General features: G+C 33.8%; 1 protein-coding gene across 1 annotated transcript in view; it reads right to left on the minus strand.

Moving 5' to 3' along the window:
* Nucleotides 1-17262, minus strand: part of par-1 — a 110330-nt gene that overhangs the window by 8236 nt on the left and 84832 nt on the right. Inside the window, exons 12-18 of the mRNA XM_073077858.1 lie at nucleotides 15478-15585; nucleotides 11148-11221; nucleotides 10652-10708; nucleotides 9949-10133; nucleotides 8246-8407; nucleotides 5709-5860; nucleotides 4867-4978 (exon numbers count right to left, since the gene is read on the minus strand). Coding sequence (XP_072933959.1) covers nucleotides 4867-4978; nucleotides 5709-5860; nucleotides 8246-8407; nucleotides 9949-10133; nucleotides 10652-10708; nucleotides 11148-11221; nucleotides 15478-15585 — 850 coding nt within the window. The remainder of the gene's footprint in view (nucleotides 1-4866; nucleotides 4979-5708; nucleotides 5861-8245; nucleotides 8408-9948; nucleotides 10134-10651; nucleotides 10709-11147; nucleotides 11222-15477; nucleotides 15586-17262) is intronic.

Raw genomic sequence — 17262 nt, forward strand, 5'->3', positions numbered from 1 at the left:
AAATAATGTCAGATTTTTGTGCTTTTCGTAAACTTAACAAAATGAAAAAAAAAACGAAGAATATACGGAACCCTGGAATGTACAAAATTCGTTAGAGAATACATATGAATGTCTTATTACCTACGATGAAATGCGACACGCGGCGGGACTAGTTCTCTGATGTACATTATATTATTAAAACATTTTTTTTTATATTTAAATATTTTTTTCCTTTCATTTACATGTAACTTGAGTAAATTAGAAAAAAAATATTTTTGTAGAATAATATGAACATTCGTTTTACACTTTTTACCAGACTGTATTTAAAACATAAACATTATTTTTTGTGTCATTTTTTACAAAACTAAATTTTTTTTTTTTTTTGATAACCTGAATAGTGATCACTCGATCGATTTAAAAGTTAAATGTTAATTCAAGTGTTGAGAAAAAAAGTATCAGAAAATATAATCTCTATTTTTAGGCCGACAAACTTTATATACTGGTTTTGTTTTTTTTTTTCAAAAAAAAATTCAAAACTATTTCAATAACACAACGTACACACAGAAATGTCGCCGCGACATAATAATTATAATAATTTTATAATTGTTGTTTGCGTGTAAACGAACTTCGACCGCTTATAATTAAACATGTTATAATGAGAAAAAAAAAAAGTTATCATTTGTCTTAAACAAAATAAAGTGTTACGATTGAAAAATGTTATAATTATTGTAAATGTATTGCACCACTGGTTATGAAAATGAATAAATTTATGATTACGACATTTGTGTAACAAAAAAAAATTAAAATTCGCGAAAAACTAACGTTGAAATCACTTATATTTTGCACCATAAGTGATTATTTTATTACAAAACTGTCCTACAAATGAAAAAAATATTTAATGAATGTATTTCCCAGAGGTTATGATTACATTTAAATGTAACTTAATGACATTATTATAACATTTTTCATTCGAAACGCCGTCATTAACCTATCCATTCAGCGTGACGAGTACCTCTATTTTTTTTTTCAAAAAAAAGTCAACGGTCGTCACAAAACACTCGACGCCGAACGGACTATACAAAAAAAAATCGAAAAAAAAGGAAAAAATCTCTGTCAATATAGCATCTATATATCTCCAACGGATAAATTAAGCATTAAAATGTATTTTTGCACATATTTCTCTATAGTAATTTATAATTAATAATATTATAATAATAATTGTAATAATAGATATAATCTTCGTACGTCGGGCCGGTCACGTGGTTCGCGCTCAGGGGTTTTGATTCAACCTGCGTAGAACGTAATGGGTGAGCGAGACGACCAATCGGGAGCCGAATCGCCCCCCTCTTCTATATCCGGCTCGTGTTCTCTTTTTAAAATCAACCGTAACACTTTACCACTGAGTTGCCATACGCGAAAAATCTAAATCCAAAGGCAACTCTGTTCAAACGTTATTGTTTTTAAACTCGCGTTTTAAAACACAGATGCACAATACTATAACACTCCCTCCGTGATGGTGATAATATATAATTCGATATATATCATATAAAAAATAAAAAGTAAATCGGTTCGTCACGTTGCAACAATCATTTTACAAAGGGTTGTGGATAGACTATAAGCGGCAAATGACCGGTATGGACCGCGACCGTCGACGTTCGTTAGTAGAAGCGTACGGTTAGGTTGAAAAAAAAATAGAAAACAAAAAAAAATCGAAACGAAACAAAAAAAAAATGAATTAGTCGTCGTAACACGGGGATGCACGAGACATGTTATCTTAGTCTTTTTTTACTACAAAATCCACTATAAAGAATACTCCGTACACGTCTCATTGTCGACGGGGTAGTAACCGGTAAATACTTACATCAAAAACTCCATTGTAACACTATTTCACTATTCCTAATACTCTACATATACAACACTCAAAGCATTGTGCTATACTTCAGCATCAGCTCACACAAGTAGCCAAATAATAAAAAAACAGCATATCAGTTCAAAAAGTAGGGGATAACATCATGCTTTGAACTATTTCTTTACTAGACAGACAACGAAATGAACTTAGCGCGGTGTTTGTGTCGAATATTCTTTTTTCGAAATTTTCGTTCGTGTGGGTAGTTTCGACAGTGTGCATACGTACGTACACAATAAAATATGTAAGGGAGAGATAGGAGGTTTTAGCATCGTGCATCCCCTGTTTTGACGCGAGACCAAAAAAAAATGAAAAAAAAATGTAAACAATACAGAAAAAAATATATACGTATATTGCTTATTACGGAGCTCGGAATCTTTAGAGGGAGACAATTTGAGCAACAAATCAAATAAATATAATAATAATAATAGTCAAGTGAAAAATAAAACACACAAATTTGTAATGATATTCACATAGAAGACGAGACAAGAACGTTTCATGGGTTAATTTCTTCGAGTGACAGAGTGAAGGACAGAGACAGTGTGTTACGTATTATGGTGTCAGATTATTTACAAAGAAATATAAAAAAAACCACGCGAAAGCCCCTTTGACAACGTTTTCACTCAAAATTTATGTTTTTTTTTTTAAATAAAAAATATCCCCATTTTAAACATTGTCAAAAAGTACTCGTTCGCTTTTCGTATTAAATTAACTGGATTTATTATTATTATTATTGTAATATCGAGTCTTTTTCCACAACCCTTTTGTCAGATAAAAAAAAACTATTTTTAATATTAATAAAATTAATTCAAAATGGCCCCGTGTTGGGCGCCAAAGCTTAATAGAGATCTAATTCTATTTAATGCTTACTTTTATGAAATTGTAGTGGAAAAATGAGACATATAGGACATAGGTGCATTGGAAGCTGTGCGTTTGCCGACATAGACGCGTGGTGTGATGGCAAATGATTTTTGATAGGCGTTTCTTAATACTAAAAGTAAAATGTTGCGGGTACAAAGTTAAAAAAATAAATGTAATGTTTTTGTGATACTTTTTAAAAGTAATGCAATAAAAAAACGCCCACAAAAATCAAGTATTGAGTAAAGAATGATTCTAGCACGTAGCGTAGAAGCATAGCAGAGAATGGACAGTCAATATGAGAATGAAAAGATGTAGAAATGACAGGAAAAGACAAGATACTGAAGTTAGTCACCGTGTTAGTAAATAGAGAGTAGATATGTAATGTTGTTATAATTAGTGATGTATACGTTAAATATTATTAATTATCTGAAGATGAATTTTGATTAAATTAGTTCATTTTTTCAATATGTGGAAATGTTGTGTTTAGGATGTTGCCTGGAAGACACATTCAAGAATCAAGCTTTTTATCTTCTTTGCAATTTTTGTACTTATCTTCGTACAAGTTGTTTAGGTAACTAGAGAATCTTAGTATCTTTAAGAGTAATCATAATACACTAAATTTACTATTAAAATTGTACAAAATAATTCAGAATTTTATTAAAACATTTCATAACAAAAAATATTGAAAACTTTCGAAAAATCGGAATTGTATAACCTTTTGCCATGTTTTGAAGAATCAAAGATGGATTTATTGGATGTGTATACCAGACTCCATCTGATTTAAAAAATTATGTGTCACATGATACAATTTAATTGTCTTGTTAGTTTCAATGTCTTTATGTAGGTTTATTGGTGAATAGAATAGATTCGTGATTTAGTCGACTGATTATTGTTATTTATAGATTCTGTATTACTTATCATTCTAATGCTATGTCCCTGGGATATAAAATTTATTGGCGGGGTTAAGTAAATTAATATAAAGGTGGCCCACAACTACATAATTTATACAATCATACTGTACAAATATTTTTTTAATGAAAAACATCACCATGTAATAGAGAAGTTCGAAAGACCGGTTGATCATATTTTACTATTCTATTATATATTCTTGTGTTAAGATGTTGTGAGTGCCAACTTGTAGTGATTTAGCAATCGTAAGAATAGCAATTCAAAATCAATACCGACATACAACGAACACAAGTAACACAAGTAGTAATGTGATTGTGTATTGTATTTATATGTGCACAAATGGGACATTATATAATAATTGTGCCTTAAGAAGTGTGATTTATAGCTGTTGTGTGTGCGGAGTGTGACGTCAGTGTGAACGGTGATATTAAGCTGTTGTGCCAATGTATTGGCAGTGTTATGGGGTGATTCATAGTGGCACTTGTGTGATATTTTGCGGTATTGTGATCAATATGTTGTGACTACAGTGTGTTGGTAGCGTGTGGTTAGTGTGTGTGTGAGCATTGACGGCTTGCTGATGCCCCGGCAGTGTTATGTCAATGTGTGTATTGCAATGGTGGTGCCAGAGTTATAATGACAGTTGTTTAATATTTCATTGTGTTGTGGCGACGTGTAGTGGCAGTGGTGATGTAAAGGCAGTATGAAAGTGGTTTGACGATACGATTCAAAGTAACATTTGTGTAATATGTGGTGGTGTGATGGCGATGTATTAATGTATAGTGACAGTAGAGTAGTTGTGAAGGCGGTGTCATAATTGTCATTATATAAACACAACTACTTAATATATGGCAGTCCTATGACCTAATGTATGGTACATGAGGTCATAGGTCAATATATCGAATATTGCAACGGTCGAGTAGTGGCGTTGTATAAATGACTTTTGTGTGCAATGTGGTAGTGTTATGACGGTGTTGTTGTGGTGTAATGACGGTGGTGTGTACGTGTGTCGGTGATGTGTATGCGTGTTGTATTGATGTCATGAAGGTGTACAGATGGAGTATGTGTGTCTGTGTGTCTGTGTGTCGGTGCGTGTACGTGTGTGTGGGTCATAGCGGTGTCATGACGGTGTATTGGTGTAATGAAAGTGTGCGCGTGTGTATGTATGTGTCAGTGTGGGTGTGTGCTGTGTGTGTGTGTGCGTGCTCACTGACCGCTTGCTGAAGCGCGAGGAGAGCTTGGAGAAGAAGGAGGGGCGCGCCTGGTGCGGGGAGCCGCCGTCGCCGTACGCGCCGCCCGCGCTCGCGCCGCGCGACCGCGTCTGACCTGCACGCGAACAAACAGACATACATTGCTTATTATATAGATATAACGGACGTGAATAAGTTGACAAGTCGAAAATGTACACTTTTTATTGCAGCTATTTGTAGTATATGCTGGAGAATTTTAAAAATTTGGTGACTATCTTAGTGACCACCTTATAAATAGCAACGTATCTGTGATCAGTTTCAGACAGAACCTGTTCTTTATATTGCAGAAATGGTGACAGATGTTTAAGGGCGGCAGTGACCACTTACTATCGGTTAGATTATAATCTAGTTCGCTACTCAAACCTTTGAAGAAATAGAAAAAAAAAACAGAAAACGCATAAAACTCTTTCATAATCATTACATAATGACATTAATTTCATATACTTTTTATTTTCTTGTTATTTTTTTAAAATTGACAATAATGTTAATAGTGACAATTTGAAAATCCATTATGAAAAAGAACAATTGCTCTAAGATTTCATTAATTTCTACAAAGTGTATTAGAAAAGAGTCATATTAATTTAATATTTTTTTAATTCCTCGAAAATATAAAAAAGTAAACGTTTCACACACAATTATTCTCGCATAATAATTACACCAGAGTGTACCTCAGTACATATATTACTCACCCGAATAATAAAAAAGTAAACACTTTTACCCGCAATTACACAAAAGTGTACCCCAGCACTCATCGGCGCACATAATCACACCAATGTGTACGCCAGTACACACCAGCGCACACTCACCCGAATGGAAGGTGGAGCGCGAGGGCACGTTCCGCGGGAACACCTGCGGGTTGGGGAACTCTCGCAGTGCCGCAGCTCGAGCCGCCGCGCCGCCGCCCGCGCCGCCCGCCGCGCCGCCGCCGCCGCCGCCCGCGGACAGCGTCGAGTTCACGCTGTGTACACGTTACCATAATGTTATTGGAATAGTGACAGCGTCGAGTTCACGCTGTGTACACGTTACGGTAATGTTACTATAAACAGTGACAGCGTCAAGTTCACGCTGTGTACACTTTGCGGTATTCTTATTATATTTGCACATTGTTATGAGAATAATGACAGCTTGACGCGAATATTATAGTACTAATGTCTAAAGAGTAACAGCATCGGAGTTTTTAATGTTATTTCGTATACATTTTCGTAATGCCACAATAGTTATTATAAGAGTGACAGCGTCGAATTCTCGTTGTGTACACGTTACAGTATTATTATTTTAAGATTTTGGTTAATATGATAGTACTGTTATTAAAAGAGTGACAGCGTCGAGGTCACGCTAAGATAACGTTTTTGGGGTCGTGTTTACACTGAGATAGTGTGTATGTACGTATTTTTTTCGTTATAAACTCTTTCGTTGCAGTACTGCGCTCTTAAATATTTAATATGATTTATCTGTCCTATTTATTTATTTATTTGACACTGTTTGACTATGACTCGTATACACAATATTATTCTTACTAAACTCATTTTAATTAGTCATAGAAAGAATTTTAATATATTGTCTTCATTCAAATACTCCTATAACTTTAATCAGTATAAAAAAAATTGCTATTTACACAGTGAAGTAAAAAAACATTTATTATTAAAAATATGTTGACTAACTACACACTCACTGAATTTCGAAAAAATCAACAGTGAACACACGTGACAATAAAATAAAGTGTACACAAACTACAAAATGAACATAAAAAAATGTCAGAACTAAACTTAAACTAAAAATTGCTGTGTATAATGAATAAAGGATGTGTCAAAAGAAAATGGTCAAAATATAAAATAAAACTTAACAATATTTTTTATAAATAAATAAAATAAAAAAATAATATAGGACAAAGGGCAGTATATGATTGGAAAAAGGGAAACAAATATACTACTTTTAAATAGATATTTATAAAAAAACTACTATATAGTTATGTACATTTAAATAATATTAAATAGTTATTTTTAAAACTTAATAAACGTACAAGGAAATAATTAATAAAAAGTGCATAAATGAAAAGATAAAATCCATGTTAATTTCTATGAGTATCTACAAGCATGTATGGCAATAGTTAAGATTGTTAACATGTGCGAACAAAAAAATCAAAACGTGTTTTTTTTTCTCCAAAAACTGAAATACCGCATCAGTCCTACTACAAAAATAAAGCCTGAAATAAAACAAATCAAATCTAGCCAAAACAAAAATCACTGGTTATTTAAAAACAAAAACTAAAAAAAAAATCCTCGAGCAGCTAAAAACGAAAAAAAGGATCACTGAAAAACACCCAAGAATATTCTGAAAAAAAAAACCAAACGAACTAAATATAATAATCACCGTAGCAACTTAGCGAGAGCGTGCACTAGACATCCGAAATTGACCGAACAAAGCCGAAGATGAACGAACGAAGCATTCACTACTTTTATTTTTTCATATTTTTAATGAAGTGCATTGCGTTTAACAGGCGATTAAAAAGTGAAATAAACATCGTAACTTGTTTCAACGAAAAATGTTATCGATTTTTTTCTAGCAAACGAGCGAGAGGTAAATAGAAATATCGCCAATTAGGAATACAATCTTTATTGAAACAAGTTTCTGGACACACGCAACACCGCAAAATAGTGTGCTCAATGCTAAAAAAATTTTAAGCTAGCTGAACGAGCTGCCACCGACAAGCCTAGTAATACGAAACCGTGCGATCATCAACTACCCATGTTTTTATTTTATTTCGTTCAGACGAGGATGTTAACTGTGTCTAGATTCAACGTGGTGATATAAAAAAGGTAGTTTACGCACACATTTATAGGGTTATATGTATGGGTTATACCCATTATGCACACGTAAGCGCACGTTACAGAGAAGTTACACGTTACGTAATATTATAATACGCAATTAAATTAATGTATAATTTAATTGCGTATAAATTTAATAAAGGTCATGTTACGCACACATTTCACTGAAAAGTGCGTTAAAAAGAAATAATTTTTCAAATTAGTTCATAGACTACACGAGTCAAGTAAAACACAAAAAAAAATTTGAATGTATTTTTTTAAGTACGTAATAATAAAGATTTTCCAAATTGAATCACAGGTTACATGTGATGCAATTTGGAAATACTCTATTGAGTAATACAAAATTTAGGTGTGTACTAAAAATGTATACATTCTAATTCAATACCTCCTCTTTTTATCGATTAAAAAAAAACACGCGCTAGTCAACCGTCGCTCAACCTAGACACAGTCAACACCCCTCGCAACGCGTGACGTGACGCGACGTGACGTGACGTGACGTGACGTGCCCGTCCGTGTACCTCGGTCTCGGCACCGCCAAGTCCCGTGCCGACGCGTGCGGCGCGGGCTCCGCCCCTAGCGGCGGGGCGCCACTGCCCGACGATATCGAGGCGCTCTTCACGTGAGTCTTGCCGGTACCGCTGCCGGTGCCGCTGCCCGTACCGGCGCCGTTGCCGCTGCCGCTGCCGGTGCCGGTGCCGTTCTTGCCGTCGCTCGGCACCGTCGAGCTGACGCGGCAATGTAGTGTTCGCATGCGGTTAGTCAGTCACCGGTGTTCACGTATTTAGGTTTGGACACCCGACGAGCGTGTTATAATACGGATTGGACATGCGATTCGTTTGTTGTTGTTTTTTTTTTTGTATACAGAGTCATAATAATGCTTAGCTATATTATGGGTTTTCTTACAAGTAAATAAATACAGTTTTTATATTAAAGTAATTGAAGAATAAGCTGGGGAGAAAAAAATGTTGTAAATCCTAAACTTTTAATATTGAACACTTTTAGTTAATTAAGTTCGTTTACAAGTTTATAAATAAAAGTTGATAGATTTTGTTTTATTATCATGCATATTCATGATGTAGAGATAAGGGGGAAAATATAACTAAGTATTTTACTATGACCCTGTATATACATTTTATATGTATAATATTCCAATATACTTTAAATATAATAATGAATAAATATTATACAGGATATATTATAGTACACAATAGATTAGTTTTACAGTTTAAGACATTTTCAATGAGAAAGGTGTTTCAAAACTTTGTATAGTATGCGCTGCCGTTAAATATTATTCTCACATAATCTACTAAACTAATTCGAAATTATTTAAATGTTACTGTCATCTTATTATTAATATTTACACAACCTCGTGTGTTATCAAAAAATTGAACGGTAAATGCATAAGCAGCGCACCTAGTGGCAAAGATTGAAAACCACCCTCCGCATAAGGGGATATATAATTATGATATACATAGATTACATAGAATTATTGTAATTTATATGATTTATTTTATTTTTACTTCAATAGGGTTTTATATAATAGTTGTATTGTAATGTTAATATTATATCTTTTATACTTACCGCGTTGGTCCAATTAATCTGGTTGGTTAATCTTAGGATAAGGAAACCTATACATCGAATGATTGAACACAGTTATGAAGAAAATGTTAAAACGTGTGTATAACTTTTGTCTCTCTATGGATATGCCTATAAATGTTTGTATGTGTGCGTGTGTCTGTGAGCTTTTACTATTTCTTTCAGTGTTGAAGACTGTGTGTGTATAAGGATATTTTTGATTCCATATACTGTTTTTAAGCATATACACGCACGCATATTTGTAAACATGTGTTGTATTTGTATGTCCCCGTCTTGTTTTTTGCGCCCCTTTGCCCCAACTTCTACCTGTAATTCTTGTTTCAGTGTTTGCACCACTATGCGTGCATTTGTATGAATGTATATTTATTGTATGCGTGGGGTCGTACGTGCATGAGTAATCCTATTTACGTGTATTTGTATATGCATGTGTGTGTGTGTGTGTGCGGGATATGTTTCATTTAAGACCACTGCCCGTATATTTTGCATATGTGTTTTTACGCATGTTTCTGTATCTTTTATGTATGTATGTGTGTTTCTATGCATGTTTATGTACCTGGGCTTTTGTGTATCTATGTATATGTGTTCGTATGCATATTTCTCTGTAATTCTACATTTATTTCCATACCTGGGCGCATCGTGCGGCGGCGAGAGCTTAGCCGGCGGCGGGTGCGCGGCGTGCTTTGCGTGCGTCGCGGAATCGAAGCTGGGCCCGCGGGTCGCGCCCGCACCCCCGCCGCCCGCGCCGGCGCCGCTCGTGAGCAGCGCGCGCGGCTTCGGCTGGGCGCTCGTCGGCCGGCCCGGGTTCTGTACCTGGGACACGCCGCGTTGTAGGTGAACTGCACTTCGCGCTAACCTAACCTTACCTAACCTAACCGTTATTGATATTAGATCTATCCGAAATTTTTTGGCCCACCGAATATCGGAATTTGACAATTTCTAGTGTAGACTCAAATTAATTGCATATTGTCGCATGTGGTAGGCAAGACATTAGATAGATTGAATATTAATAAATGACATTATGGTACATGCCCATCAGAGATGTGGAAAGCTCAGCTATAGCTACGGATGTGAGTAAAATCCACTAATAAGTTTTCTTCATTCTCATTCGTTTATTAAATGAAAATCAAACAATCCTATTCGTGAATTTCACATAGACATCTTAGAAGATACTTCAGACATCTCTGGTGGTAATGCATCCGTATACAGTTTTTACACGTTTACAGGTATATAAATTCAATTTACATAGAGATTTACAACTTAGTACTGCTATTACAAAGCAAAAATCAATATAACACATAATATAATACATATATCATTATTCAACTCACGTGCATTTGGGCGATTCGCGCTGTGTTCTCCTTGATAGACGCTGAATCAATTGTATTCTGAAAAAGAAATGCAAATAATTATAAATTATTATCGCACTATATTTACTGAAAATACTGCTATGAGAAGAAAATTAATATCATATTATGATTTTAAAAAATATGAAAATTCTACGTCATTTTCATATACAGCTCAATAGATACCTATAAATAATTAATTGGCTAACAATTGAGAAAATATCATTTGTAATATCAAAATAGAGGTCTTAGTGTTAAATTCATGACTTTAATTAAGGCGCTGTGTGAAAAAACGTCTAAATATGTATGTATATATTTTTGTAACGTAACGCCCCAGCGTAACATTTTCCGTTACAAAAAATTATAACGTCAATCATCTTTCCCTCTCATGGCGCGCCTAAAGAAGTCTCGCTTAAAAAAAAAACTAAAATAAAATTCATAAATACACATAAAAAAATAAAAACTATAAAAAAAAACTCACCTGTCTTTTGAAATTGGACGTGGTCGTGGTCGACGTGGACGTCGTGTTGTTCGCGGCGGCCGTCGTTGTGCCCGCTGCGAATACGCGAACATACACGAATGTTACAAGCGCACATGTGTGTGGACGGTCGGTTCGATATTGATACACGAACATCGTTCCAACTTGTTCACATTTACTCTTTTTATTGACAAATATGTTTGTTGTGCGGGATTTGTACTGTAAATATTGCACTATAATATCAATAATAATTGAAAATAGTCAAAGCCCAAAGCCCTAAGTTCATAAAGAATTATGAAAATATGTATTTGTACAGTTCAACCTAATTATTGAATAGGTATATTATAGTTTTTTTATCGATATAAAATGTAACTTACGAAAAAATATCTAATGCCCTAATTATAATTAAAACATCTTTATTATTGTATTATTAAAATGTTTAAAATTTTATAAATTGAATTTTATCTATCAAACAAAAATCAGTTTTCTATTTAATATAAGTACAATTTAAATTGCACTTTAAAAGTAAAAATCCATATTGAACAAAAAACAAGTGCAAATTTACAGTATCCCAAAATTCACAGTGTTACAACAATAAAACATAATAATTATATTTTTCTAGTACATGCGTTAAACACACCTACATGCAATTTTCTACACGATATTTTTTTCTATAATCGCAAACACATTTTCTAATGATGACCACACCGAAATCCATTCGCAAGTGACACACACTTTCGATACATGCTGTTAACAAGTTGTGAAATAGGTAACATGCTATATATAACACCTATTGAAAAAAAATAACGTTGTTGCATTTTACGATGGCACATGATTTCTGTTTGTAATAATATTTTTATACAAAAAAGAACAGCTGTTGCATTCGAAATAATTCATTGATGTGTTAACTGGGAATGGTAGTTTAAATATTCACACAAGCCTTCAAACTCGACATAATATTTTATATATTTTGCCCGACAGATTATGATCGGACTAATATTTCCCGTTATTATTAATCAATCCATCCGAAGTTATGTCATATACATTTGAACATATCTGCATACTAGACATTGTCAAAATTCAATCTTTAGTAGGCAAAAGTTTGATAAGTTATTTATTATTTACCAATCGATCTGGTCAAACCGATGATGATAATGAATATCACGATCTGGATGACCGAAGTTTTATTTTCTTGTACTGTATCAACAAAAAGAGTGAAACTATTAAAACGCGCACTAAAAATGAAACTATTACATTTTTTTACAAACGATGATAAATAAAGCCTCAACATAACCACTCCCGTAACAAAAAATCGTAATGCTAATCTTCTTTTCTCTTCTTTCAAAAATTCAAAAATGATGTGCCATCGTAAAACGCAACAACCCGTACCAAAAAAAACACAAACCGGTGCAAGAAGTGAAAAAAATAATTCAAAGCCGCTGAAAAAAACAGACAAGTGACACAGTGAATACTTGTGTGTGTTGTGTGTTAACATAAAATATACATGTGTGGGATGATGTGAACGCCGTGACGTCATAATTCATAATGTCTTGTGTATTTTGAAGTGAATGCGTGTATTTTTTATATACTAATATAACTTATGAATTAAATTAGTCTGCCTAAAAATTGATAAAAAGGGTTTTTTTTTTAATTTTTACTTAATTTCTAGTACTTTTATGATTAAACCTAATAGCTAAGTTTTGCACGCGACATCGTCTAGATATTAGAACTAAGAAAGAATTGTAATAATCTACTATTAGTTACAAAATATTTAAAATACTTTCGTCACATTGTCATAAATATTTTAACTATCTACTATTCTAGAAATCTACAATTTCAACATATACATTTCTTAAACATATCTACCTACTTCTTACAATGTAAGGATGAAAAAATTTGGAACATTTCAAAATAACTCTAAAACTTTTTTTAACAAAAAAGTGTAAGTAACATACTTATTGATTATTTTTTATTTTATTTATATAATATTAATACTATATAACTCTCAAGAAGACATACAAAAATGATGTTTACTCGGAGAAAATAATATTTAAACTGAAGAATGATATAAGGAATAAAACTTAATGAAATTATTCATAAATCTTAAATCAAAATATAAGAGTGATGACGATGAAAAAGAAATCGTGATGCAGGTTATAAAAAGCGAACCAAAAACCATTTAAGCATGCATAAATGAGCCAAAGCAGACCCTAATATTTTCAATGGATTTATTCAAAAAATATCCATTCTTCATTAGATGTGACAAACATAGATATTTATTATAAAAGACTAGTGGCCGTTTATAAATTTCAAAATTTTTAAAAGGGGTGGGGAGATGAAAAATTGTTTATATCATTTACAATTAATCGGGTAACGCATTTTAAAACCGATTTATTATAAAATATCAATTTATATGAATATATGTTCTATTAATCCGAAATCTAGACAATTAACTATTGATATTGAAGACTACATTAAATCTATGTAAGCATATTAATTTTTGATTATAATTCTTTCATCGAATCTGCCTTAGCTCAATTTAATTCAGCATTAAAAAAGCGCACATAATCTCTTACATTTACAACTAATACGGAATAATTTACTAAACAGAGAAAGCAAAACATGCAATAGGAACTAAACGAAGCATAAATAATAAACCTTCACCATACACTGGAGCCATATTTTCCAGGTCTAGCCAGAGTATAGTCTGATTCATAATTATGTGTCCAAAATGTAAACAAGGAAATGTCTTTGTCAAAATACGATTACAGGTATTGTAAACCTTAACAAATCAACGAGAAACTAAACTTTAACAAACTCTACAAAAAACAAAATCTTTAGCAACAATATAAAAAACGCGCTATGAAAACGAGAAAACATTCGAGTTCGACCACGATCACGAAAGTAAATTTTATTGTCGTTGTATTATTTTAATATCATCAAAATAAGAAACTACCATTTGAAACGTACATTTTTGATAGGTCATTAGTCATTACCTTTGTTTACATTTTGGACATCTAATTATGAATCGGACTGTAGGTATGAGTTGAAACCATAGATAGACAAACATAACGGAATTGCATACACTCTTACTAAAAAAATAACAAAAGTCATGTGTATTGGGACTATGTAAGTACGCAGATATTTTCATAATTGCGGCGTTTACCTTTAGGTTGGGGTAATAAAGAAGGATAAGTAGGACGATGAAGTGAATAGGACGGTAAAATTAACTTTATCTGTCGCTGTTTATGATCATTTATTCTCCTAATCCATCTATTACAACCTGCTTTTCGTGTTAACTCTCGTCTCATATTTTCTCTTTTTTCTTTATTTATTATTTTATTTATTAAGTTTAGGCGTATTTCCTATGCTATTTAGGACGGATGGGACAAAAAGCGTGTACGTAGAAAATGTATAAAGGATGTCAGTTATTGTAGGTTGTAAATAAGGAACATGGGAAAACAAGGAAGGATATTATAGATCGCAGTTGCCATTTCTATCTACCTAAAAGTGAAAGGGTTGAAGAACTATTATAAGAATTTATAAACTGGCTGGCTCGAATCGCAGGACTATTTCAAGAGATACCTACTACCTCGAAATTATTCGAAGAATGTAGTACAGATTTGGAATTATCGGCTTCAGTTACCCTCCATATCCCTCTGGACATCAGGTAAAGGAGTGCAAGACTATTTCAGGAATTTGGAAAGGAAATAACAATAATCGCAGAAGGGAACTCCCCGACTTCAATTACCCCCATCTCCTTTAAATATAAGGGAAAGGATTGCGGGCCTATCCTAGGAATATGGAATAGGAATAGCTATAGTCGAAATCGCAGGACTATCTTAGGAATAGGAATGGCTATTGTCAAGGTCGCAGGAGTATCATACAAATTAGAAAAGGAAATAGCTTTAATCGCAGGACTATTGCAACTTAACACTTTATTAAATTTCCCGATTTCCGTTATCGTGGTTTCTCTATAATCGTCAATAAAGGGGTACTACAGGATTATGAAAGGAATTTGGAATACGAATGGCTATTGTCAAAATCAAGAGTATTATAGGAATAAGGAAAGGAAATAGCTATAATCGCAGGACTATTGCAAATTAACACTTGATTAAATTTTCCGATTTCCGTTTTTGTCGTTTCCCTATAATCGTCAATATCCCTTGTATTACGGGATCATGAAAGGAATTTGGAAAGGAATGGCTATAGTCGGAATCGCAGGAATATCATAGAAACAAGGAACGACAATAGGTTATATCACTCGCAGAAGTATCGTAGAAACTAGGATTGGGAAAGGGTACCATCACAGGGCTATTGTGACCCTATTTACCTTGTGGGCGCAGCACCTCCGCACCGGAGGAGGCGCGGCGCGAGGCGGCCGGGCGCGCGGACGCCGAGATGCTGCGCTGCACGCCGCGGTGCGACGGCGACCCGCACCCTGCCACCGGCCACGTCGCGTCACGTCACGTCACGTCACCGCGCGTCACGTCACGTCACCGCGCGTCACGTCGCGTCACCGCGCGTCGCGTCACCGAGCGCCGCGCGGCGCGTCACCCAAGATCGATATATACGTCTAGTATTAATTGAATTGACGCGTACGTTCGTAATAGAGTCGATGCGCGTTATATGTTTTTTTAATTACGCTTATGTTTATAATAATCAATTATGTGTACAGTTACGTGATATTTAAATAAGAGACGAGACACTAAAAATAATTCTTGCGAAAACATTTTATTTGATGTGCACTTTTTTAGTTTTATTATTTTTGAGAGTGTAAATCTAGACGCATATAAACAATCTTCGGTGACGTTAAATACAACTAAGTTTGCGCCACCATTTTAACTTTAAACGGATGCAAGTAAACCCTTCACAACGACCAATCTATACCTTCGCACCGGCGACATCATACCTTTAATACCACATATTGTGTATTACTGCAACACCGAATCGAATAATACAGAATTGAGTCATCAATATTAAGAGTCTAATAATTTCTAAATACCCTTACCAATTTTCTTGTAAATGCTCATGCCTTTACCAAATCATCAAACCTGAACATAAACCATATAAATCTCTCAAAGTACATTCTCCGAAATGTGCAATTCGCTAATTTCTAATAAAGATGCTACATAAATCAACAAACGACTTAAAAACCTAACTGACCATCAATTGACCACAATAAAATTAATAAAAAAAAACAGTTTTTTTGTTCGTTTTTAATTCGTAAAAACCGGTACATGTGAGGCTAATTTTTTTTCCTATCCAAAGTATGTAATCAAAATTGTACCGATGATAAATAATTGTACAGTTGTTAACGTAATAAAACATTGCTTGCAAGCGTTATACTTGAAGACATATTTGTAAATACCCGGATGCAGAGCACTAAGTAAATAATATTATAAAATGAAAGTCCTTTTTCAACAAGACAAACGAATCCATAATAATGTAGCTTTTAACGAAAAGGCTTGTAATGAAGTTTTGATTTTTCTAGACTATTTTGTGACATATAATGATCTACACTATTCAAATGTTGCTGATTCAAACTTAGATGTGACAATAAAAACGCAAATACCGAAATAAAAAATACTTGATGTAACTACGTAACCCAAAATCGCTAACGACTCCTTTCATAATACACTAATATCGACAAAATTTACGAAAAATTGACTGATTTACAATTAATCCTGACCAAAATAGAAAAGTAACTAACCCCCGTAAGTAATACTCAATTTTGATACTTTTTTTTTATAATTATACCTAAACAATAAGGCAGACATACATTTCTGCCTAATGCCATAGTTTTACAAAACTTATTTTAAATCTCAAATATTTTTTTCACTTGATAAAGGCGATTGCAGAGACAATCTACAACATACTTTTCGACAATTCCACGACCCATCAAACAATACAACTTTACAAAATCAAATTTCGAACCTAACTTCCAACTACCCTCTAAAACTAAAATTTACACAAATAATCCGTTGGTGGCGCTAGTTGTAGTGACGGGTGTACGGTACGTAAGACAAGCACACATAATAGACATAATATCAAGCGTTACAATGACGTGGAGCTAAAGGGACCTATGTGTGATTATCGTTTATTTGAAGCTTTTAAA

Source organism: Epargyreus clarus, unplaced genomic scaffold (genome assembly GCF_041222505.1).
Source record: "Epargyreus clarus isolate Ecla_fem2 unplaced genomic scaffold, WU_Ecla_fem_2.2 ptg000011l, whole genome shotgun sequence".
Classification (NCBI taxonomy): Eukaryota; Metazoa; Arthropoda; class Insecta; order Lepidoptera; family Hesperiidae; genus Epargyreus; species Epargyreus clarus.